The sequence below is a fragment of the Corythoichthys intestinalis genome, chromosome 11 (assembly GCF_030265065.1).
Source record: "Corythoichthys intestinalis isolate RoL2023-P3 chromosome 11, ASM3026506v1, whole genome shotgun sequence".
NCBI classification, from domain to species: Eukaryota; Metazoa; Chordata; class Actinopteri; order Syngnathiformes; family Syngnathidae; genus Corythoichthys; species Corythoichthys intestinalis.
The window spans coordinates 44396275-44422940 of NC_080405.1; the positions used below are offsets into that span (position 1 = coordinate 44396275).

The 26666-nt window shown below is 39.1% G+C and overlaps 1 protein-coding gene across 1 annotated transcript in view; it reads left to right on the plus strand.

The window, feature by feature from the left end:
• The first annotated feature begins 2270 nt into the window (after positions 1-2270).
• Positions 2271-26666, plus strand: part of LOC130923739 (centromere-associated protein E-like) — a 47135-nt gene continuing 22739 nt past the window's right edge. Inside the window, exons 1-5 of the mRNA XM_057849665.1 lie at positions 2271-2419; positions 15794-15884; positions 20131-20198; positions 23786-23887; positions 23980-25209. Of these exons, the coding sequence (XP_057705648.1) occupies positions 15883-15884; positions 20131-20198; positions 23786-23887; positions 23980-25209 (1402 nt within the window). The 5' untranslated portion in view covers positions 2271-2419; positions 15794-15882. The remainder of the gene's footprint in view (positions 2420-15793; positions 15885-20130; positions 20199-23785; positions 23888-23979; positions 25210-26666) is intronic.

The window sequence follows — 26666 nt, forward strand, 5'->3', positions numbered from 1 at the left end:
TTTTTGTCATTTAAAACTGAATTTACCGCGGATAGGAACATATTCTCAGCTCTCCCGTTCACCATCTGTGTCATTGTGGAGACGACTTCCGACGCGCAAGAGCGACGTTGCTCGTTAAGAACACGTCACACAAATAAACTAATCTGTTTGCACGGACGATTTTGTTCCGGCTAGAGAGGCCAATAAGGATCTGGGTCCCAGACTCTATAGCTGGAACAGCGGTGAGTCTAGAGTTCCAGGCTAACTTTACGAACACTAATCGTAATGGCGGACACTGGCTTTTTCAAGCTAGCGATGTTCAGCGAGTCTACTGTGGCCGTATGGTTCGCGTGCGTGGAGGCGCAGTTCGCCCTCCGTGGTATTTTAGGTGATACCATGCGCTTCTACCACGTTGTGGCCGTGCTCGGGGACTCGACGCTGATCAAAGCTCAGCACTTCGTTGCTTTTACGCCGAAGGAGCACAAGTATGCGGCGCTTAAGGCGGACCTTCTCGCGCCGTTGTATGCATTAGCGACTTCAAAGACGCCCAATGTACCCACCACGAGAGCCATTGTGCCCAAGGCTATCGTCGACAATGGCGGCACTTTCGCCTCGGTTGCTCACAGTCGTACTTTCGTCCCAGTGCCTTCTCTGCCACAGCTTGCTCCCGCTCTGGCTCTTCCCGTCGCCGACGTTCCCGTCTCGTCTCCAGCACCGCTCTCGCTCGCCTTGGCTCTGGTGCTGCTCTACGACGATGCCACAGCACCCGTCTCTGGCCTTCCCAACGCTGCCGAGCCCCTTCCTAACCTTCCCGACGCTGCCGCGCCCGTCCCCGGCCTTCCCAAAGCTGCTGTACCCGCTCCCGTCCTGCTCGACAACGCCGTATCGGTTCCTGGCCTTCTCGACGGAGCCCCCTCGGTGCCTGGCCTTCTCAACGGCGTCCCGTCCGGCCCTAGTTTTCTCGTCGACGCATCGTCTGCTCTTGGTCTTTCCGACGATGTCAATCCTGTGCCTGCGTCTCTGGCCACTGCTGACGTTGCTTCAGCACCTGCACCTCCGGAAGCCTTCGAGGTGGCTCCTCTGGCAGCGCCTGCTAACGCCGCCGCTGACGTCTCTCCTCGTTCACCGGTTCTAGACAAAGAGGACGTCGCTTCGACTCTGGTTTTGGTGCTTCCCTCGCTCCTGCTACAACCGGTCGGCTTGGTTTCTTCCATCAGTCGGCCCTGGCCACGGGCAACATCGAACCTCGCGCCAATTACTCTTGTCTCCGGACTCGACTGGGTGGCACTGCACATCGTGCTTCTCGTCCGAAGCCACGACTGGGCAACGCACACCGCCTCTCTGGTCGCTTGCTTCTCCACTCACGCCTGGGTGGTGCTCCACGACGGACTCCTCGTCCTGGATGTCCACCAGAACGTACTGCTTGGCCGTCAAACGCCTGGCATCCCAGACGTCCTCCTGATCGTCTCATTCGGTCATTCATCGCCTGGCATCTCAGACGTCCTCCCGATCGTCCTGTTTGGTCGTCCAACGTCTGGCATCCTGGACGTCCTGATCGTCCCATTCGGTCGGCTTTGACCTGGCGACCCGGACGTCTGACCGATTGTTCTGTTAAGTCAGGTTACGCCTGGCGTCATGTGTGAGTGAATTCTGGTGAGACCTGTGTGGTGACCCTTCATTATGTCTTCATAATTCACCCATGGAAATAATGTGGGGTATGTTGTGTTCCGGGGTGAACTCTTTGTCGCGCTCGTTTCCGGCAGAGACAAGAGTTATGAGAGACATGAGCGGTCGAACACGACAACACAAACTCAACTCAGCGAAAAAGAAGATTCAACGCCTTCATCTGCTACAGTATAATTTTTTGTGAGTGTTTGTATACATATCTTCATTTTATAAAACACTCACTTTTTTGTGATTTTTTTTTTTTTAGAACAATTGATTACAGTATCATTCATCGTTTTCTCTGATGTGCAATGTTTGGAATGTTTATACCACCTGGCATATTTGTGTTTGTTTTGTTTTGTTTTTGATTTGTATTGTTGACGGTTCTTATGTCTGTTTATCATGTTAAAAGAAAAAAAAAAAAAGTTCACGCACAAGTTCGGCACAACACGGGCCATTCGTCATTTTCTCCCTTTTCGCAGTTAGACGAAAAGCGGTAAACGAACATCGCAATTATCAACATGGCAAGCTGGAAAGATAGCAAATTAAACTGGCATTAAAACGAAATTTAATTGCTACTGGATCGGAAGAGACAGTCCATAGTCCATATTTGGAAACCTGTGATTTATTCTGGTGTTGATACCGACCAAAAATGACGTTGTGTCCGGGTTATAAAGTCCCATCCCACGCCCTCCCCGCACAGTCGCGCACACAGCGTGGAGACGCCAACACCGGACAAGTCTGAAGGTGCCCAACCCGGCCGTCGCAACCCAATGTGAGTACCAACGGGATGCTAGTCTATTAAATTGTGCCTTACATGTATGAGATTATGAACACGTCTTCGAATAATATAAACAATTGAGTACACCCCTTACATTTCCGCAGGTGTTTAATTATACTTTCATGGGTCCACACTCTTACACAAGTAAAAGTAGTCAGTATACAGTTGACAATATTCCGTCTACATTTCTCACCATTGTGAACCTAATTAATCGATAGGCTAAATGATAATGCAAAATAAATATGTATTGACTTATACTTATTATGGTTTCTGTAAGCATGGCATTTTACCTTACTCTTATGTTGGCCGCACAACTTGTGCCTATTTTATAAGACAAGACTGGTAAAATCAACAGTAAAGATAATTACATACCAATTGCCCTGACCATGTGCTCTCGAAAGTTCTAAAAACAATCATAATGGGTAGAATAGCTACATTTATTTCAACAAGCGACAATCAGTTATGGTTTAATAGGAAACATGAAACCGACATGTGTATATTTGCTTTGAACTATTATTTAAGTATCAAAGCCTAAACTCAACAATGTTTTTATGCTTCATTGCCTCATTGAAAGCCTTTCATAGCAATATTTTTCTCATGTTGACACACTGAAAAAAACTACTAGTGGATTTAATTGATAAAATCATTGTAATATGCACTTTTATTAAGTAAATGTTTAAAATTTACATACTTTTATAAAGTGATTTTTTAAAATTTAAGTGGGTTATAGTATTTTTTTTAAATGGAAGTAATTAGGTAGATTAAAAAAAATACTTAATAAAAGTGCAAATTGTTACAATGATTTTGTCAAGTAAATCCACCAGTTATTTTTTTCAGTGCACAAATATATCGTCCGTATTCTAGCCTTCTGGTATGCAAATCAACTTGTTGGCATAAAATGGCTTGGTCTCTGCTTGCTTCAAAGTTACTCATGGTGTGAAACCGGAGGAATTCCTCCACCATATTTGTTCAATGTTTTCATGGACGACTTATCCAGCCGTCTCAACAAGTGTAATACTGGTTGTGTTGTTGGAGGCACTGTCATTAACCATGTTAAGTACGTGGATGATGTGGTGGCAGAGGCGTAGCAAGGGTCCCCAGGCAACAAGCAACATGGGGCCCTTCGAGCGTGTGCAAGTAAGGGGGACAGTTGGACTTGGAGCAATAGAAGAAAGAGTAGCAACACCAAAATATCCCCATCGGATGCGGAGGTATATACCTTTGTGTGAAATCAGTAGTCAGATTGGCCCTACGACCCACCAATTTCAAATTATTCCGTAAAAAACACTGATTGGTGGACTACTGACCGAAATGAGTATTAAATTGGCTAATAAAATTATTTAGGATTATTTTAGATGCATATATGTTATATTTTTCTAATAGAGTATTTGGCGAGGAATACGATAGACCCATTTATAGACTTTTTTGGAAAAATACCCATTTCTTTAAGTAGTCACATGAATAATGAGGTGGCCTGTGAAAATCAACATAAAAACACTTGGCATGGACTTTCCAGAGATTACTCGGTGATTCTTTAAACAATCATGTGGTACTAATAGCTATTTGGGCTTTCTTAATCATGTATATTTTATGTGACATTGTTAGTGCTGATTGGGATTGATAACAGAATCATTAGATAATTTGCCAAATGATTCCATGGTATTGAAACACTCCCTACACTTATCGCTGCGACAGTGCTCTAACGCCACTTGTGTTAAATCTGTTGGCCCTCTGGGACCCCCTGCTGGCTGGGGGCCCAAGGCAATTGCCTGGTTTGTCTAATGGGAAGCGAGGCCTCTGTGTGGTGGTGCTCTCCCTATGCAGTGCTGGCTTGCAAGAGTTGCTCTCAATATGCTCACAAGATAGGACGTCTATATTCCCTCGGTTCTTTCTGGGCAAAATAGCTGTGAATATTTGCAATGAAGCTAAATACCTCAGCCACTTCATTTTTGAAGACTTATGGAGGTAGATTTGTGTCTTTATTATTCAAACAAAAAAGTAGCCTCAATTAAAAAAAAAAAAAAAGTTGCATCAATCAAAATATGTTTTAATGTTTTCAATCAAAAAAATCACTTCAATCAAAAATTTAAAAAAGTGTTTGAATGTAAAAATAAATTTGAAACAAACAAAAAAATGCAGCTATTTTTCTTAGTTTTTTTGTTTTTTTTTGATTGATTGAAGTCAAGTTTTTTTTTATTGAAACAACTTTTTTGATATGAAGTAATGTTTTGCGTTTGGGCCACATTTTGGCTAGGATATTTGTGTCTTTATTATTCAATCAAAAAATAAGTTGCTTCAAACAATTTTTTTTATTTTTTTCAAACGGCAAATCACTTTTTGAATGCGAAAAAGTGTTTGAGACTCTAAAATTTGCATTTGAACACTTATTTTTTTCACTGAAAATGTTTTCTTTGATTGAAGCAATTCTTTGGGTCATGTTATGAGTGGGACATTTGTGTCTAAATCATTCAGTCCCAAAAAAAAAAAAGGGTTTCAATCAAAAATATAAACAAAAATAATATTCCTCTCTCCCCAAAAAAATAATGTTCACAAAAAGAAAAGCACTTCAGTCTATAGTAATGAGGCCCTATTCTGACACACAGTTAAACAACAATGAAAAATGAACTGGCATTCCATATCAAAATAGCAATGCAAAATACACGTAAAACTTAAGACTTTGGTCACTCTATTTTTATTATTGTTATTTTTATTCCTCTTATTATTATATTAACTCTACTTTTGATTGAAAATTTTACAAATTTTATTAAAACGAAAACATGAAGAGGGGTTTTAATATAAAATTACTATAACTTGTAACTATAACATTTATCGTTTAAGAACTACAAGTCTTTCTATCCTTGGATCACTTTAACAGAAAGAATGTTAATGCCATTTGTGGATTTATTGTTACAATAAACAAATACAGTACTTATGTACAGTATGTTGTATGTATATATCCGTCGTGCCTTATCTTTCCATTCCAACAATAATTTACAGAAAAATATGGCATATTTTAGAGATGGTTTGAATTGCGATTAAATAAATATATATATATATATATATATATATATATATATATTAGGGCTGTCAAATGATTAACATTTTTAATCGAGTTAATTACAGCTTAAAAATTAATTAATCGCAATTAATCGCAATTCAAACACTATAAAATATGCCATATTTTTTCTGTAAATTATTGTTGGAATGGAAAGATAAGACACAAGATGGATATATACATTCAACATACGGTACATAAGTACTGTATTTCTTTATTGTAACAATAAATCAACAAGATGGCATTACCATTATTAACATTCTGTTAAAGTGATCCATGGATAGAAAGACTTGTAGTTCTTAAAAGACAAGTTATAGAAATTTTATATCAAATCCCCTCTTCATGTTTTCGCTTTAATAAAATTTGTAAAATTTTCAATCAAAAAATAAACTAGTAGCCCGCCATCGTTGATGTCAATAATTACTTACACAATGCTCATGGGTGCTGAAGCCCATAAAATCAGTCGCACCCAAGCACCAGCAGAGGGCGGCAAAACTCCGAAAAACACAACACGTACACCTTTCACTGTGCTCTCATTTTAATCTGTTTGAGCGGGGCATTTGTGCGTAAATTGCGTCAAATATTTTAACAGGATTGATTACAAAAAAATAATTACCGCTCGTTAACGCGATAATTTTGACAGCCCTATTATATATATATATTTTATTAGGGCTGTCAAACGATCAAAATTTTTAATCGTGGTAATCACCGCTTAAAACTTAATTAATCGTAATTAATCGCTATTCAAACCATCTCTAAAATATACCATATTTGTCCGTAATTTATTGTTGGAATGGCAAGATAAGACATAAGATGGATATATACATTCAACATACTGTACATAAGTACTGTATTTGTTTATTATAACAATAAATTCACAAGATGGCATTAACATTGTTAACATTCTTTCTGTTAAAGGGATCCACAAAGAAAGACGTGTAGTTCTTGAAAGATAAATGTTTGTACAAGTTATACTAATTTTATATTAAAGCCCTTCCTAATGTTTTCGTTTTAATATAATTTTCTATCAAAAAAATAAACTACATACACTAAATACACCACAAGGTGTCAATGGAGAGTTTTAAATTAAATTAGAAATCAAGCCAAATAGTGTGTTTTGTCCCTCGACTGACGCCGCAGTTTCCTCTTTAGTGGTCCATCCATTGTAATTCATGTCATTTGAGTGCTGACTTCACAACGTACGAGACCTCTGATAGTTCGTATATTGTGAATATACAAACTATCATAGGCCTCGTTGTATATTGTGAACTGTGTGAGAATAGGGCCTCATTAATACAGATTGAAGCGCTTTTCTTTTTGTCAACATTTTTTTTTTTGAGGGATATGAAGATTATTTTTGTTGTGCTTTGATGATACTTATGTTTGTTGTGAAGGAGTTGCCGAAGCTTATGCTAATAAACGGCGCGGTCCAATGAACGCCTGTGTCTACTCGCCTTTTGTAATATTCTGATATAGAATTATCCCAGTCACCCTAGAGTGCACGCAGCGCCAATGCGGTTTACTTACTCACATGATGCAGGAGTGAGTTTGTTACGGCCTGCCGAGAGCCGTAAACTGTGTTAATGTTGAAGCTGAAACAAAGTGCCAGCACGTCGTGTGTGGTATACCTTTGTTAAGAAAAAGCACAAAACAAGACACCTTTCATTGCCTGTTAGCTCTCAAGTGCGTCATTGTAATCTCATTTCGTCATTTCGTGCATGCGTTAATTGCGTTAAATATTTTAACGTGATTAACTAAAAAAATTAATTAATCCCCGTTAACGCGTTAAATTTGACAGCCCTAATATATATATATATATACTGTATATACAGTGGGGAGAACAAGTATTTGATACACTGCCAATGGGTTTCCCCATTGGCAGTGTATCAAATACTTGTTCTCCCCACGGTATATGTTGAAAATATTATTTTTATTTGAAATTATTTTTTTTTTTATTGTCACTTTTTTTAAGTGCAAAAAAGTTTTGAACTACTTCTTTTTGATTGAAGAGGAAAAAGTTTTGAACTACCTTTTTCTTGATTGAAGAGGAAACATTTTTGAATCTTTTTTTTTTTTTTGATTGAATCTATTTGAGACAATTGTTGCACTTTGCTATTGGTCAGACATGTTTGAGTGACAAGTTGCTACGCTAATGGCGTAAGCCTTAAAAGCATGATGAAGCAAGAATCATGTAATCAAATAATAATTTCAAATAAAAATATTTTCCAAAAAATAATTATTTTTAGTTTATATTTTCCCCCAAAATTTTTATTTTTAGGGGAGGGCAATTTAATTTTTGCACATTGATTTTTTCTTTGAAAATATTTTCAATGAAAAATTAAGTGTTCAAATGCAAATTTTTTAATCTCAAATATTTTTTCGCATTCAAAAACCTTTTTTCTATGACTGATTTTTTTTTTTTTTTTTTTTTTTTTATTGAAGTGATTTTTCTTTTGAAAATATATATATTTTTTTCAAAGCAACTTTTTTTTTTTTGATTGAATAATAAAGACACAAATTTCTGAGACAAAATGTGGTCCAAACATTTGAGTCTATGGGGCCATTGGCGCAAAAGCCTGTTTGCTGTGCACTGAAAGCCAGTGCTTTCTTGTTGTTTTTCTCTTCTTTCCCTTCTAGTCACTTTATCACTATGTCTCTGTATGTACGGTATTGTTTTCTTTTGTTGGTGTGTGTGTGCTATGGTATGGAGAACCAGGAGTGCAAAAAATAAATAATTACACAAATAATTAAATGTGTCATTAAAATGATTCAATATTTCAATATTTATATCAATATTTATTTCAATTTATATCTACTTCAGTTTGCATTTATATATTTCAATTTTTATTTATTTCCATTTATATTATTCAAATTGTAATTTTAATTTTTATTATTTATTTCAACATTTATTCCTATGTTATTTCATTTATTACGATACATATTATTTCAATTTGTATTTATTTATTTCATTATGTAAAAATTGAAATAAATATTAAAATATTAAAATAAATATTGAAGCATTTCAATGACACTTTTATTTATTTAATGGTGTACATATTTATTTTTTGCACTCCTGGTTCTCCATCACATACACCTCCTTAAAACTGAAAAAAAATACACTGTGGGGCAAATAAGTATTTAGTCAACCACTAATTGTGACAGTTCTCCCACTTGAAAATATTAGAGAGGCTTGTAATTGTCAACATGGGTAAACCTCAATCATGAGAGACAGAATGTGAAAAAAAACAAAACAGAAAATCACATTGTTTGATTTTTAAAGAATTTATTTACAAATCATTGTGGAAAATAAGTATTTGGTCTATACCAAAAGTTCATCTCAATCCTTTGTTATGTACCTTTTGTTGGCAATAACGGAGGCCAAACGTTTTCTGTAACTCTTTACAAGCTTTTCACACACTGTTGCTGGTATTTTGGCCCATTCCTCCATGCAGATCGCCTCAAGAGCAGTGATGTTTTGGGGCGGTCGCTGGGCAACATGGACTTTCAACTCCCTCCTCACCCCATGGCGTCAAAATGATAAGAAGAACGGGGAGCAAAAATCCCAGAACCACACGGGGGGACCTAGTGAATGACCTACAGAGAGCTGGGATCACAGTAACAAAGGCTACTATCAGTAACACAATGCGCCGCCAGGGACTCAAATCCTGCTCTGCCAGACGTGTTCCGCTGCTGAAGAAATTACACGTCCAGGCCCGTCTGCGTTTCGCTAGAGAGCATTTGGATGATCCAGAAGAGGATTGGGAGAACGCGTTACGGTCAGATGAAACCAAAATAGTACTTTTTGGTAGAAACACAGGTTCTCTTGTTTGGAGGAAAAAGAATATTGAATTGCACCATACCCACTGTGAAGCATGGTGGTGGAAACATCATGCTTAGGGGCTGTTTTTCTGCAAAGGGACCAGGACGACTGATCTGTGTAAAGGAAAGAATGAATGGGGCCATGTATCGAGAGATTTTGAGTGAAAATCTCCTTCCATCAGCAAGGGCATTGAAGATGAGACGTGCCTGGGTCTTTCAGCATGACAATGATCCCAAAAACATAGCCAGGGCAACAAAGGAGTGGCTTCGTGAGAAGCATTTTAAGAATACCAGTAACAGTGTGTGAAAAGCTTGTGAAGAGTTACAGAAAACGTTTGGCCTCCGTTATTGCCAACAAAGGGTACATAACAAAGTATTGAGATGAACTTTTGGTATTGACCAAATACTTATTTTCCACCATAATTTGCAAATAAATTATTTAAAAATCAAACATTGTGATTTTCTGTTGTTGTTTTTTTTTTCCCACATTCTGTCTCTCATGGTTGAGGTTTAACCATGTTGATAATTACAGGCCTCGCTAATATTTTTAAGTGGGAGAACTTGCACAATTAGTGGTAGACTAAATACTTATTTGCCCCACTGTGTGTGTATATATATATATATATATATATATATATATTAGGCCTGTCAAAATTATCGCGTTAACGGGCGTTAATTAATTTTTTTTTTAATTAATCACGTTAAAATATTTGACGCAATTAACGCACTAGGCCCGCTCAGACAGATTTAAATGTCACTACATTGAAAGGCCAACTTGTTAATTGTGTTTTATGGAGTTTTTCCGCCCTCTGCTGGCGCTTGGGTGTGACTTGCATATGTTATGTGGCGTAATGTCGCCCTCTGCTGGCGATTCAGTGCAGCTGATTATTTGGGTTTCGGCGCGCTTTTCTGACGTGATTATATGTCGACGCGAACTCACACTAATAGACAGTGCTATTCAGACCAGCTGACGTCCGCATCCAGTATCCAGTGGCAGTTCTCATAGCCCCATCACACTGTTTGTGTCTAATACATGCATCGCTTGTGAGTTATATTCCTCCTTTGTTTATATTCATGAGCATTAGATAGTTATTGATGATGTGTATTTGAATTTGTTCACATATATGGTGAAATGCAGTTACATTGTTAGATGCTTGTGAGCTAATTGGCTAGTGCTACTGCTCAAATGGACACGTGTGTGTACATTTTATGTTATTTTGTGATTTATGCAAGTTTTTGACACATTGCCTTGTTATTTTCAGTTTTACAAAAATACAAGAAACGTGCTCCTGTCAAAAAGAGATTACTTAAGTAAAGCCCATGCAACTTTGCCACACCGTGTGATTTCTTTTTGGAACTTATGTTTGCTATCTGTCAATTTGTGTACCTACACACATTGAGGACAGAATAGGGCTACTAGTTTATTTTTTGATTGAAAATTTTACAAATTTTATTAAAACGAAAACATTAAGAGGCGTTTTAATATAACATTTCAATAACTTGTACTAATATTCATCTTTTAAGAACTACAAGTCTTTCTATCCATGGATCACTTTAACAGAATGTTAATAATGTTAATGCCATCTTGTTGATTTATTGTTATAATAAACAAATACAGTCCTTATGTACCGTATGTTGAATGTATATATCCATTTTGTCTTATCTTTCCATTCCAACAATAATTTACAGAAAAATATGGCATATTTTATAGATGGTTTGAATTGCGATTAATTACGATTAATTAATTTTTAAGATGTAATTAACTCGATTAAAAATTTTAATCGTTTGACAGCCCTAATATATATATATATATATATATACATATATATTATTTTTCTTTTCAGTGCAAATCTACTAGAAGTGAAATTATTTGCTAGTGCTTCAAGTAAATTTTACTCACTTAGATTTCTTATAATAAGAAAATACCTAGCTGAAAATAAGCTTAATAGACTTATTTTAAGCAAAAGGTTTGGATATTTAATTTAAAAAAACTTGCTTGTCAGAAATGTTCTTAATCCAATAATATATATTGTTCAAAACATTATTTGAAAGCATTTTTTTCTTGATCTACGTGGAAAAATGATCTACTTTTAGATGTACGGCCTTAATAAGAACAAATACTGTAGTAACATTTACTTAAAATAAGTGGAAGAATCTGACACATTATAACTAGCCTTTAACTCTCAAAACAAGATGAAATAAATGTTGAAATAAATAAAAATTGAAATAATCAGATATAAATTGACATGATAATAATAATACATTTTATTTGAAGGTGCCTTTCTGGCACTCAAGGTCGCGATACAATCATTAAAAAAAAAAAAAACTTAAAGACTAAAAACAGCAAAAATAAATAAGTATAAAACAATGTTTAAAACAATAAAAATACTAATCGAGAAAAATAATTAGCAGAGAACTAGACCACAAAGAAATCAGGGATTATTATGGATAAGTGAGTCTGAACAGGTGAGTTTTGAGTTTGGATTGGAAAAGGGGGACTGAGTCGGTGTTTCTAAGGTCGGGTGGTAGTGAATTCCAGAGGCAGGGAGCAGAGCGGCTGAATGCTCTGCTCCACATGGTGCAGAGAAGCATTTTAATGACACTTTTAATTATTTAATTGAAGCGGTATGCTTGTTAAGAGTCTTTATTGCTCGCTGTGAACTCTCGTACACTCTCTCTAATGAACCGGAACGCGCGCGGCTCTTTATAGTGTCTAGTCACGTGACTGTGATGCAGCCGGTAACGCGCTCGGCCAATCAGACACACAAGTACGGTGGGTGAATTATGTCAACATAGGGTCACCACATAATTGTGTATTTTTTTTTAATTTTTGCATTCCTGGTCCTCCAAACTATGGACCCATTGAGAGATTCCTGAATGAAGACATTTGATTGATACTAACTTTCACACTGCAAATTTATAACGTCTTAATCTGATAATTTTTCTTAAACCTCCCCACGAGAGCCAACTTCGCAAATCCCGATGCATGACATCTGTATGTCTCTGTCTCGAAACTATCAAACGAAAATAACACATTCGTCTTCGATAGTAAGGATATTCACTACAACGCATATCCGCGATGTTACGCTATTATTTTAGCATGGCATTCACAAACCGTTAGCATGCTTAAGTTAACGCTTGCTGTAGTAGCGCCGATGGGATCAGAAAAGTTAAGACCGTGAAAGACTAAGCAAACTCATGGTTTCATGATTAACAGTGAGTGGCAAATTAAGAGCGCCGTACTTCAAAATCGTCCTGTTTATGAAAATCGATTGTCATATTATGCTGGTGTTGTGCAGTAATGAGCAGAAGTGACTTCTGTGTCCAGAAAACACTCAAGCGGCGCAGCGCGCACACGAGATATCATCAGATAGCAACCTAGATGTCCTAGGTCAGATCCCATGCCAACTCTCGCGCGCACATACTAGATATCATCAAATAGCAACCTAGATGTATTACATTACATCCCATGCTTTTTTTTTTTAATTTTATTTCTTTTTTATTATTATTGACAACAACAACAACAACACGGCAACATAAACAATACAAACACAAAAATCCAGACAATACTAATACAAACCAAAAAACGAAAATACACACACAAATATGCCAGGGGGTAGAAACATACCAAACATTGCATATCAGAGAAAAAATAAAATAATAAAACCATAAACAACTATTCACAAAAAAGTCGTAGCTTTTCACAATTATCAATTATTTTCTCCGCTTTTCTATTCCTTGATTTTTTTCAACAGATTGATGTAGCATACCGTTTCATTGTGGAAGTGAGAAAGATACATTAGATCCCATGCCATAAGCTGCGTGAGCCCAGAGCGACGCGTAGTCCATATACTACATTGATGAATTAGAAACCGCCATGACTGAATGAAAGTTAAGCAGGCCAAATCAATCCATACCAGTGACTATAGATAATGCTGCAAATACTGTTAATTCAGCGCATGTTACAGATGGACTCGGACCACAAATAGGATGTTTTGCTTATATGGTAAATATAGCTGCTAAGAGAGCTGCAGCAATCAACAGTGTGCCCCACTTTACAAACAGTAAAGATTGTTCTCAGCACTTACAGTATATACAACATTTCTTCAGATCAGTAAGAAGTAAGCACATAAATATCATGCACTAAGATGCTTGTTTATATGATGGCACTGTTATTTTTGATTGTTAGCAAAAAAAAAAATAATAATAATAATAACAGTTGTATTTTCTGTTTCAGAGCATTAAATGGTATGAATTGTATCGAAAATCGTACCGAACCGTGACTTAACTGTATCATTGCATCCCTTATACGTATACGTATATGTGTATATATATATATATATATATATATATAATATGGGTTTTTTTGTGCAAACAGAGTGGTATCGGTATCGGCCGATACTGCACAGCCAAGTATCTGTGTCGGTGTCGGGCCCAAAAAATGGTATCGGTGCAACACTAGTTCTTATTAAGGCCGTACATCTAAAAGTTGGTCATTTTTCACCAGCTCAAGAAAAACTTGCTTTCAAATAATGTTTTGAACAATATATTCTTGAATTAAGAACATTTCTGACAAACATGTTTTTTTATATTAAATATCCCAACTTTTTACTTAGAATAAGTTTACTAAGCTATTTTCAGCTAGGTATTTTCTTATTTCAAGAAATCTGAGTAAAATTTACTTGAAGCACTAGCAGATAATTACACCTATTTCAAGTAGATTTACACTGAAAACATGGGAATTTAATTTTGTTTGTTTGTTTGTTGCTGTCCACCCCCCCCCCCCCCCCCCCCCCCCCAGTTTTAAGGAGGTGGGGGTTTGCAGTGCAGTATTGGTTTAGGTGGTACACAATTTTGAAAACTTCCAGAATAAGGCCGATTTTTTCGTGTTTTTCCGACTCGAGTGAGGCATTAACTTGACGGTCTGAATGTGACATGTCGCATAGAACTGGACCATTTCAAATCCGATCTGGGTCACTTTCGTATGTGGTTCAAATCCGATCTGGGCCACATTTTTCCAGTCTGTCGCGGCAGTCTATACTGTCCAGTCTCTCAAATCGGAATTCATGCAGCAATTACATCATCAAAAAGCGAGAGAGACGCTACGGTAGCGGTGCAGCTGTGCGTTATTGGCGCCTAGCTTGCCTTGAACACGGCTTTTTAGGAAGGGTCGGACTTGACAACAGTCATAAAAAAAATTTTAATTGGTTGAGGATAAGCCTGAGAATGATCGGTTTTCTGTCTGCTCCATATAAGCAATATTTAAACATTGCTTACACGGCCGAGAGTCAGGGCAAACTGCCCGTCTGTTTGTGTGACATGCACGGACAGTGCGTGCATGCTATCGATCCATTTACTTTGAATATACTGTAAGCCTAAACTGGGATTATTTATGTCTGTTATTTGTGTCCTCTTTTTAAAAAGCAAAATATGATATCCCTGGAACAACGGATGACAGCCAGCATGTGTGGTCATTTGTTTTGATGCTTCTGCGCATGCGGGTCGTCTTACTCAGCGCGTGTCGGACTGCGAATTAGTGCGCATGCGTAAAACTTGAATAGTCTCAATGGACAAAGGCAGTCTGAACGGGCACGCCCAAAAAACAGATATGACAAAAAATCGGATTGGTTCATTAAGACCTGCATGTAGTATGAACTTAGCCTTAGTGTCTATTTTAGAAGCAAATTTAAATAGCAATATTTGAACAAAAACTATCTTAACATACACAAGAAATAAAAACTTGTTACTTAACCATCTCCCAACTATCCAGGAATGCAAAAAATAAACAGTTCTGTGTATGTGCGTAATGTTAAAAATGGCTGCGAAAGCAGCGGTTCCAAAGTAAACACGACAAACTTTCGATAAAGAAAGGCATATTTACTTACGTTTGATCATCGTCGGATATGTAGAAAAGTTCTCAGACACATACTGCCACGTGGCTGCACACAACTCAACTACACGCCGCTCTCTCACTGTTAACATCTTCTCTGTATCTTTAAGCATTTATTTATGCCATATTCATGTTGCACGTGTATGTTTAGGATGTAACTTGTTTATTAAGCACCATTCGATAATATTACGAGTCCAACTGAATGTAACAGAGTGCTTATTCACCACCACAAAAGCTTCGGGAGCAAAATATTATCAGGGAGAAACATTTTGACAGAACACCGGCTGTGAACGCATGTGCGTATAGGGGAAGGTTTTAATCATCAGCCAATCAAACTTGCGTTTGAGGGGGGGAAAGGTGGACTAGGACATTCAGCAAGTGAAAACATGAGAAGACAATCTAAATTACCTATATGATTGAAGTCATTATATAAAGCATATAAGGTTGCGTAAAAGTTGGTGGGGACAATTTGAGCATCCTGCAAAATTGGTAGTGTTATGTCCCTACCGTCCCGATGTAAACATACACCCTCTGTTGTTGACAATGACAATAAAGACCTATTGTCGTCTCTTCTATTCTATTCTACTCTATTCTATTCTATTAGTATCCCGTCAACGCCCTCCCCGCACAGAGAGCGCGGAGTCGCCAACTCGGGACAAGTCTGAAGGTGCCCAACCCGGGTGTCACAACCCAATGTGAGTACCGACAGGATGTGACTATTAAATTGTGACTTGCATGTATGAGATGATGAACATGTCTTCGAATAATATAAACAATTGAGTACACCCCTTACATTTCAGCAGGTTTTTATATATTTTCATGGGACCACACTCTTATACAAGTAGAAGTAGTCAGTGTACAGCTTGCTGTGATATGAAAAGGTATCTGAACCTTTTGGAATTTTACACATTTCTGCATAAATTCACCATCAAATGTGATCTGATCTTTGTCAAAACCACACAGATGAAAAAACAGTATGTGCTTTAACTAAAACCACCCAACCATTTATAGGTTTTCATATTTTAATGAGGATAGTAGGCAAACAATGACAGAAGGGGGGGAAATAAGTCAGTGAACTATCACATTTTATATTTTGTGGCCCCCGCTTTAGCAGTAATAACTTCAACCAGACGCTTCCTTTAGCTGCAGATCAGTCTGGTACATCGATCAGGACTAATCTTGGCCCATTCTTTTTTACAAAATTGCTGTAGGTCAGTCAGGTTCCTGGGATCTCTGGCATGAATCGCTGTCTTTAGGTCATGCCACAGCATCTCAACGGGTTTCAAGTCTGGACTTTGACTTGGCCAAATCCACAACGTGTATTTTGTTTTTCTAAAACCATTCTGAAGTTGATTTACTTTTGTGTTTTGGATCATTGTCTTGTTACAGCATCCATCCTCTTTTTAGCTTCAACTGTCTGACAGACGGCCTCAGGTTTTCCTGCATACATCCTGATTCACCTTTGAATGTATTCTTCCATTAATGTCTGCAAGTTGTCCAGACTGAGGCAGCAAAACATCTCCAAATCATGATGCTCGCTCCACCATGCTCGATGGTGGAGATGAGGTGTTGATATTGGTGAGCTGTTTCATTTTTCCTCCACACATGATGTTGTGTGTTACCCCCAAACAATTCAACTTTGGTTTCATCAGTCCACAAAATATTTTGCCAAAACTTCTGTGGCGTGTCCAAGTGACTTTTTGTGAACATTAAACAAGCAACTTTTTTAGACAGCAGTGGCTTCCCCCGTGGAGTTCTCCCATGAATACCATTCTTGGTCATAGTTGATGAGTGCATAGAGATACTGGACTGGACCAGTGATTTCTGTAAGTCTTTAGCAGACACTCTAGGGATCTTTTTTACCTCTCTGAGTATTCTGCGCTGAACTCTTGGCATCATCTTTGGTGGACAGCCACTCCTTGGGAGAGAAGCAACAGCAGCCCATCCGTCCTCCCGCAGCCCAGCAAAGGAGCCCCCCCCCCCCCCCCCCCCTCGAATCCAGGGCGCGCCCATCTACCGGCCCTCGGGGATGGCAAGAGGGGATGCACCACCAACCCCACGCCGGTCCCCAACCCCGTCCGCCCACCCGGGCCACGAGCCGCCGCCGCAGACCCCCAGCCGACACGGCACGCCACGGGGCCCCCAGCGGCCCACCAAGCCCAGGGAAGGGCAGGGTCCCCCACCGTAGCAGGCAACATCCAGCCGATACACCGCCGCCCAGCCAGCGATCCGCGGCGGAGCACAGGGCGGATACCCAGTTAGAGAAGAGAGGGGAAGGCAGAGGCAGGAGAACGCCGTGGGGCGACGCGAGACCGGAGCCCCGACCTCCCCCCACTCCCGCGGCCGGCAGCCCAGGCAGAGAGGCGGCCACGCCTGGGGAGCCATGCCATAGAAAAACGTGTGGGACCCACCTACCACCCTATTACTGTGGCTGCCAGGTTCCTGGCTGGCAGCCATAACCCAGCACCGTGATGGGATTGTGAGGGGAGAGTAGTGCAATGTATGCATTAAAATAGGAAATCTTGGCTTGCGGCAGTGGGACCGCAGCATGGAAATTCAGCCCAGCTGCCTGTCCCACCGCCCTTTGCCAGAGTTCTCCTGTGGAGTATGATATGAGTGTTGCGTTAAAAAAAGGTGCAGGGATGGTAGGGCCTGCCGTGAGGAGGGAACCGTGATTCAACCCCCCCCCCCACCAGGTCCCAACCATCCCACAACCTTGGTGTGTGATGCATTAAAAACGGGGGAGCCAGGCCAGGACTGTATGGCTCCGTCCCAACTCTCCCCGGAGAAATGAATGAGTATGTAAGATATTTACAGTGCTGAAGTGAGGAGTGCGTGAGTTAAGAGGCAGGCTCCCGCGGGCGTGGCCCGTCCACTGGAGCACCGGCCGCAGGGCGGGAGAAGCGCCAGGGCCCCGATCAACCCCCGCCTCAGACCATCCACGGCGCAACCGCCCATCCCTCCCCCCGCCGCCCGAGCACCCACCCCGCACCCCGAGCAGGTGCTACGCCAAACGTCGGAGACCAGGGGATGTCCACCTCACCAGCAAGGAACAGCAAGCCCCACCCAGGGCCCCGCAGATCAACAATCCTTGATCGCAGGTCTTCAGACCGAGCCATGATGCTCATCAGGCAATGTTTCTCCTCAAGACAATTCTTACCAGGTGTGTGTTTTATAGTGGGCAGGGCAGCTTTGAGCCACTCATCAGTGATTGAGCACACACCTGACTTAAATTGTTAGGTAAAAATTGGTTTCAATTGCTCTTAGGTCTCCTTAGGCAGAGGGTTCACTAACTTATTTTTCCTCCTAATGTGCTTGTTTGCATGCTATCCTCATTAAAATATGAAAATCTATAAATGTCTGGGTGGTTGTAGTTAAAGCAGACACTGTTTTTGCAGCTGTGTGATTTTGACCAAGATCAGAGCAAATTTAATGGTGATTTTACGCAGAAATGTGAGAAATTCCAAATGGTTCAGAAACTTTTTCATACCACTGTATACAGTATAACAGCGTAAATTTATTGTTCCCTCAAAATAAGTAAAAATACAGCCATTATTATTAGTACTAGTATTCAATCAAGTATAAATAAACATTGTTTAAAAAAAAAAGTCACCGAAACTCATCACATACCCAAACTCACATACCACATCAACGCATGCACGGTTAACTTGTGCACATACTGACAGTACTCACATTGGGTTGCGACATCGGGTAATTCTAAGTACATCTCCTAATGACTGAAAGCCATGACATTGGGCGCTATATTTTTGCCACAATTCTGAGCGAGCAATGGTAGATTTTGAGCACAGAAAAACAGATTTACATGTTTCCCCAACAGATCCAAGATATGGACTTGTTTCATGTTTTGTTTGTCGCTCTGAAGTATATTGGAAATTGTACAATAAGCCATAGACTTCATAATATATTGACGGGGCGCGGGGCCGATTCATGGCCGTCAAAGCTGACCGAGTGGAAACAGCTTTTTACATTGGCAATTCTTGTGAATAAATGCTTAAATCCCTGGATTTTTTATAGATATGAACGTAAAACAGCCTCGATTCTTGGTTAAAAGCAAAATACTGTGCAGTTGGCATTCATTTTACGTAAATATATCGAAGTATCATGCTAGTCAGTAAGCCAATGTGGCGTTCGCCTAAGCACAACAAATAGCTTTTTGTGTTGAAAATTTTTGTGAATAAATGCTTAAATCCCTGAATTCTTTATAGATCTGGACGTATAACAATCTCGATTCTTGGTGAAAAGCAACAAACCGCGCAGTTAGCATTTATTTTAAGTAAATATTGCAAAGTATTACACCAATGCCGTAGCGGCAAATTTCTTCCATTGTTTTTTTTCCCACAATGTTTCAAAATGCATGCATGGTACGAAAAATATAATAATGACCTTAAATCCTCGAACAAATCACTCCTGAGACAATCCTTCATGTTTGTATGCCGTACAGCTTTCGTACTGTTTCAACCTAAATCAGGCGTTAGATTGCTGCGTGCGTGTGTTTGAGAATAACTCCTCTTGATGCTGGGTGTGGGCAGGCCCCCTCCGCGAAAGCATGGCGCAGTCTCTGGGGGAAGTGTCCCGTCAATATTTTATGAAGTCTATGAATAAGCAGTATCAAATATGTAACTTTTAAAGCCATAATCATGGAAAATAGTAGCAATAGTGATTGCCTCCATTAAATTTGCATGTGAATGCAGAGGGTTTTTATTGTTGTTATTAGGAAAAATGAAAAGAAAGAACGTTACATGGAATGAACGTCTTGGCTGCCATGTTATTATTAATTTAGTCAAAATCCACAATTATTAAAAACAAAAAACAAAAGTGATTCATTTCACATTAGTAACTGTTTCTTAAAGGTGAAAATTTTTTTTTGTGAAAAGTGACAACGATTATAATTGATCTACGAATGTTCACTTTCTAAACTAGGGAGGAAAATAACATGGATTCCATCGAACTTGGTGACCGTGGCTACATACAGAAGAATATCACTGAAGGTAATGTTCAGAAGAACAGCAAGAATATCAAGTAATTAAACTGGCAGTCAAGTGACATCAATGATGCTAAATTATACAATGAATGTATTCATTCAGTTATTTTTAATACAGGTCATTGTGTATATTTATTTTTGATCCTATAGTTTTTCAATAAGTCATGTGCCCAAAAGAAAATGGTTCCCCGTGTATGTTTGTTTTAAGGTCATGGTTCACCTTAGTACAGTAAGGGGAACAAGACATTAAACTGGCATGGGCTAAACTGCAGGTGTTTACATATTAGAGATCATATCATGCATAGTAAGTCAGTCTGGCTGTGAGCTAGACATGTGTAGCTATGCCAGATACCCCCCCAGTTTGAAACACAACTATTCTCCCAGCACAGACTAATTGTGTCACCACCTCCAGCGTGTATTGCGCATGTAAAACATGGCGCCCTCTATTGGTCAAAACATGCACTAAATATTATCAATTTTTAAATCAATGGCAATATTTATGAGTTTCACACGAACACTAACACATGAACATATTTTAATAAAAGAGAACAATTGAGGCTTATTAGAGCCTACAAGTCTTTAAAGAGCATATGACATGAGAAATAAAGTCTTGAATGGCATTATTATGTGAATTAGAATCATATTTTGAGATGATTCGACTATATACAACAATTTAGCAAAGCGCAGATGACGAGAAATTAGTCTTTTAATCTGCCGGTGAGCCACGCCTACCATTATAGGGCTTTAGCGTCCCCAACAGGCGGATGACGTCAGCGGTAGACTGGGCTCATTGGTTTTCCTATTCAGCCCATTGAGGGGGAATTATTCAGAATGAGGAAAACGCGACGAATAGAGCCGCAAAATGTCATTGTTTTAGTCTCTCTACTCCAATATTTTTACAGGATATTCTTTTTAGCCAAGTATTTTTCCCCAATAGCTATATAAATGACTTGAGAAGGACCAGTCAGCCCGTCGAGGGGGAACTATTCACAAAGAGGAAACGCGACGAAGAGAGCTGCAAAATGTCATTGTTTTAGTCTCTCTACTCCAATATTTTTACAGGATATTCTTTTTATCCAAATATTTTCCCCAATTGCTAAATAAATGGCATGGTCAAACAACAGTCTTGTGCTAAATGGAATATGAAATAATAAAAATGCATTTATTCAGGACGACATGGCAAAATTACTCCATAATGGTCAAAACTGTCGACTTCACCTTTACTGTTGCACCTCCCGAACGATATTTTATGACACCTAAATCGGACATATGTCATTTCCCTTCCCCGGCTTCGGAGAAAGTAAACAAACCAAAATGCATATCAGCTAGCCGACATGCTAACCCGAACTGAGTGATGTTTCAAAGTCTTCGAAGCGGAAAATCACACATAACTAGCCTGGATTATTTGACATGACGACTTGAGTTGTCGATTGTCTTCGCGGATCGGCAAACCGCCCGGCAGAGAGCAATTTACAGTTTGTTCCCCGGAGGAGGGCGGCTGCAGTTCTTGTGGAGCTAACATGCTACTAATGTGCATGAGGAGAGCTTTTTACATGCCTATCAATAATCAAACGTAAGTAGTCCTTTATTTAAAGAAAGTTTGTAGTGTTTACTTTGTAACAGCTGTATTAATATTTGACATAATACTGAACAAGATGTTTACTCACTTCCTCGTAAGTCCAATGCTCCCACTGTAGTCGGGCTTGTTTTGGCCAATATCCACGGTGAATGGGAACCTTTTGAAACTCCAAAAAGGCGCATACGCCTCTCCCTCATACAGAATGATATTTCTGCAGCCGTTTGGCTGGCGTGATGCGAAAAATAAACGTATTAATCCGCAAAATCAGCTGAATCCTTTGTCCTCATACACAACAGTACGTTGTATAATGAAGAGGACGTCTTCTAACGTACACGTCACAGCGCCCTCCTCCTCAATGCAAGACCGAAGCCGGAAGTCACTCATTTTCATGGCGCGGGATTCAAAAAACTAAATAAATATAGCGATCGCTTCCACACACATCCAAGCGGTCCATATCATTATGGAGCATAAAATACCGCATGTATTATGAAATAAACATGCTTTTTCGTGTCACATGCACTTTAAGGTCTGCGGTTCCCTTTAATATTTAACATGAGAATTATATTTTAGGGCTGCAGCTATCGAATATTTTAGTAATCGAGTAATCGACTGAAAATTCTATCGATTAAACGAGTAATCTGATAAAACAAATATATTTTTAGGTGAAGAGCAATTATAAATATACATGAGAAAACAAGACATTTCATCTAATCTTGAACCATTTTCAGTCAATCAAAGTCTTTATTTTCGATGTACAGTATATTGTTGAAAACAGCCAACAATTGATCTCAGATGTAACTAGAATAAAAAAAAAAAGACTAATTCACTGCTTTCACTCACAAAACCTTTAGATCTTATTTGAAAAAAAAAAAAATATATATATATATATACACACACCTAAAAATGCCGTTACGCTTGATAACACACATCACTTAAAAGGACTTTTTCCCACGTGTTTCAATTGAATTTCTATTTGTGTCAAGCCATTTTTAAGTTCTAGTTAAGTTTTAAGTTAGTCTAAACTGTAAGTCCTGATAGGATTTTGAGTTTTTGAAGTGTTCAAAATAAATATAAGATACAGGCTGTATTGGAGCACATTAGGGACCAGTGCTACTTGGTGTTTTATCCAGCAATGACTACTGAGCTAAAATTGATAGTTAGTATTATTGAGTTTTTATTTTACACCCTCATCACTCCACAACGCTATGTTATGTTAAAGCCTGTATGTAAGACATGTTAGCCACACATCGACAGTGGTCATAATTAATAGAAACCTAGCCCTCTGCAGGGCTAACGTTACGTGAGCTAGTGACAGTAACGTTAATCTTATTTATTAGCGCTTAGCGCTCTTTATCAGCGCTTAGCACTCTACTGCTTTAAGATGGCGGCTGTTTACTAACGCTGCCCAGAAGCGGCCGAGTGTCATTTCGCATCTAGTTCAACATACATGTGATCTCTATGAGACTCATCTGACGCTACCTGCTACCAACATAGCATCGTGCGGGCTAGTATTTAGCAACGTTGGCGTCATTTGTAGCGGCTGTCGGCTGCAGTGTTTTTTTTTTTGTTGTTTTTTTTTTTTGCTTCTTCCTCTACGCACGTGACATCAGCACGTTGTCCTGCATTAAAAGTAGTCAGAGCAAAACGTGATGCTTAGAGCTGTCAAAATAAACGATTACTTGAGGTGAATAAAATTACTCGGATCAGTTTTTAAACTCGAGTTACTTGAGTTGCTCGAGTATTTGTTTCAGCTCTATAATATTTACTGGCCAAGTTGGTGAGAAACACAAGGAATTCATTTTTCAGTTTCAGTCTGTCCTAGGAACATAAAAAAAAGACTGATCCATAAAGGGGAGGACAAGAGTGGGAAGAACATTAGTTTTACTCTGGTTTAAAAGTCCATTCATTTTCAATAAATGCAAACACCATGAGAGGTAAGGAACAAGCAAATTAGTAATGAATAATTTTAGGCGTATTTTGTTGGAAACTGACATTTTCTTTCCCATTAATTTTAGTGGATTGTCAACAAAGGAAAAAGTCATCCAGATGTGTCACTGTGTGTCTTGGTTTGCTGTGCGCAGTATTACTGGCTGGAAACATTGGACAATTAATCTACTGTAAGTCACATTCAAAACTTGTTAGCATGACTACGTCAGCTGTTGCATTACTTTTTGTGACTGATTTTGTCACCTAAAATCAATTTTCACAGACAACCTTTTTCCTGGTCTTTCAACGGCGAGGGACAAAGACCTGACGCATATGTGCAACAATTCTCTGGTGACGGACAGAGATCGACTCCTTGGCATCGAAATGGCTTTGACCACCGAACGAGATGAGTTGAAAGCAAACTTCCAGGACGTGAAGCAGCAGCATGATCAGTTGCAGTCCAATTACAGCCTCTTAAATAGAGAGAAGAGTGCACTGGGTAAAGAGAAAGAGCAGTTGAGAGTTACTTATGAGTCCCTTGTTAAAGAGAAAGAGCAGTTACAGACCAGCTACAATTCCCTTGTTAAAGAGCAAGAGGGCCTTCAAGCTAATATAATCACAGTGGCTTCTGAAAGAGATGAGTTCAAGTCCCGCCTTAACAATCTGGAAAATGAGAAAGAACAGTTGGAGCATAATTGCTCTTCACTGAAAAGCGAGAAAGACCTGGTACAGGCAAATTTTGAGTCGCTCTTTAAAGAGAAAGAACATCTTGAAACAAGTCAAACAACCTTGTCCGCTGAAAGAGATCAGTGCAAGTCCAGCTTTAACAGTTTGAAAAATGAGACAGATCAGTTAGAACACGATTATGCTTTAATCAAAAAACAGAAAGATGACTTAGATGCCATTCACAACTCCCTCTTGAGAGAACAAGAACAGTTACAGACGAGCTATGATTCCCTCCGTAGAGAGCAACAGCTTCTGCTTGAAAGTGAAAAAAAAATGTCTGATGAAAGAGATCAATTCAGGTCCATGCTCACCAATCTGGAAAATGAGAAAAAACAGCTACAACATAATTGCTCTTCGCTGAGGAGCGAGAAAGACCAGTTACAGAACCAATATGACTCCCTCGTTCAAGAGTATGATGATATCAAAAGTAAAAGAGACTCCTTACAGACCAAAATCTTATTTCTGGAGTTCGAAATAGACTATCTGAATGATGAAAAAAAAGTTCTGAAACGGGATATGGATTATCTGAAACAGGATATGGATGATCTGAAACGGGATAAAGAAAATCTGACACGGGATAAAGAAAATCTGACAGAGGATAATGCAAATCTGACACGGGATAATGCATATCTGACTCGGGATAATGCTAATCTGATTCGGGATAAAGAAAATCTGACAGAGGATAAAGAAAATCTGAAATGGGATAAAGCAAATCTGATACGGGATAAAGAAAATCTGATACTGGATAAAGAAAATCTGACACGGGATCTAGACAAAGCTAAAGCAAGACATTTAAGATTTAATTAAAAAAAATATATATATAAATAGTGCCTTGCAAAAGTATTCGGCCCCCTTGAGTCTTGCAACCTTTCGCCACATTTCAGGCTTCAAACATAAAAATATGAAATTCAATTTTTTTGTCAAGAATCAACAACAAGTGGGACACAATCGTGAAGTGGAACAACATTTATTGGATAATTTAAACTTTTTTAGCAAATAAAAAACTCAAAAGTGGGGCGTGCAATATCCTTCGGCCCCTTTACTTTCAGTGCAGCAAACTCTGAATGATCCAATGTTGTCCTAAATGACCGATGATGATAAATAGAATCCACCTGTGTGTAATCAAGTCTCCGTTTAAATGCACCTGCTCTGTGATAGTCTCAGGGTTCTGTTTAAAGTGCAGAGAGCATTATGAAAACCAAGGAACACACCAGGAAGTTGCGAGATACTGTTGTGGAGAAGTTTAAAGCCGGATTTGGATACAAAAAGATTTCCCAAGCTTTAAACATCTCAAGGAGCACTGTGCAAGCCATCATATTGAAATGGAAGGAGCATCAGACCACTGCAAATCTACCAAGACCCGGCCGTCCTTCCAAACTTTCTTCTCAAACAAGGAGAAAACTGATAGAGATGCAGCCAAGAGGCCCATGGTCACTCTGGATGAACTGCAGAGATCTACAGCTGAGGTGGGAGAGTCTGTCCATAGGACAACAATCAGTCGTACACTGCACAAATCTGGCCTTTATGGAAGAGTGGCAAGAAGAAAGCCATTTCTCAAAGATATCCATAAAAAGTCTCGTTTAAAGTTTGCCACAAGCCACCTGGGAGACACACCAAACATGTGGAAGAAGGTGCTCTGGTCAGATGAAACCAAAATTGAACTTTTTGGACACAATGCAAAACGATATGTTTGGCGTAAAAGCAACACAGCTCATCACCCTGAACACACCATCCCCACTGTCAAACATGGTGGTGGCAGCATCATGGTTTGGGCCTGCTTTTCTTCAGCAGGGACAGGGAAGATGGTTAAAATTGACGGGAAGATGGATGCAGCCAAATACAGGAACATTCTGGAAGAAAACCTGTTGGTATCTGCACAAGACCTGAGACTGGGACGGAGATTTATCTTCCAACAGGACAATGATCCAAAACATAAAGCCAAATCTACAATGGAATGGTTCAAAAATAAACGTATCCAGGTGTTAGAATGGCCAAGTCAAAGTCCAGACCTGAATCCAATCGAGAATCTGTGGAAAGAGCTGAAGACTGCTGTTCATAAACACTCTCCATCCAACCTCACTGAGCTCGAGCTGTTTTGCAAGGAAGAATGGGCAAGAATGTCAGTCTCTCTATGTGCAAAACTGATAGAAACATACCCCAAGCGACTTGCAGCTGTAACTGGAGCAAAAGGTGGCGCTACAAAGTATTAACGCAAGGGGGCCGAATAATATTGCACCCCCCACT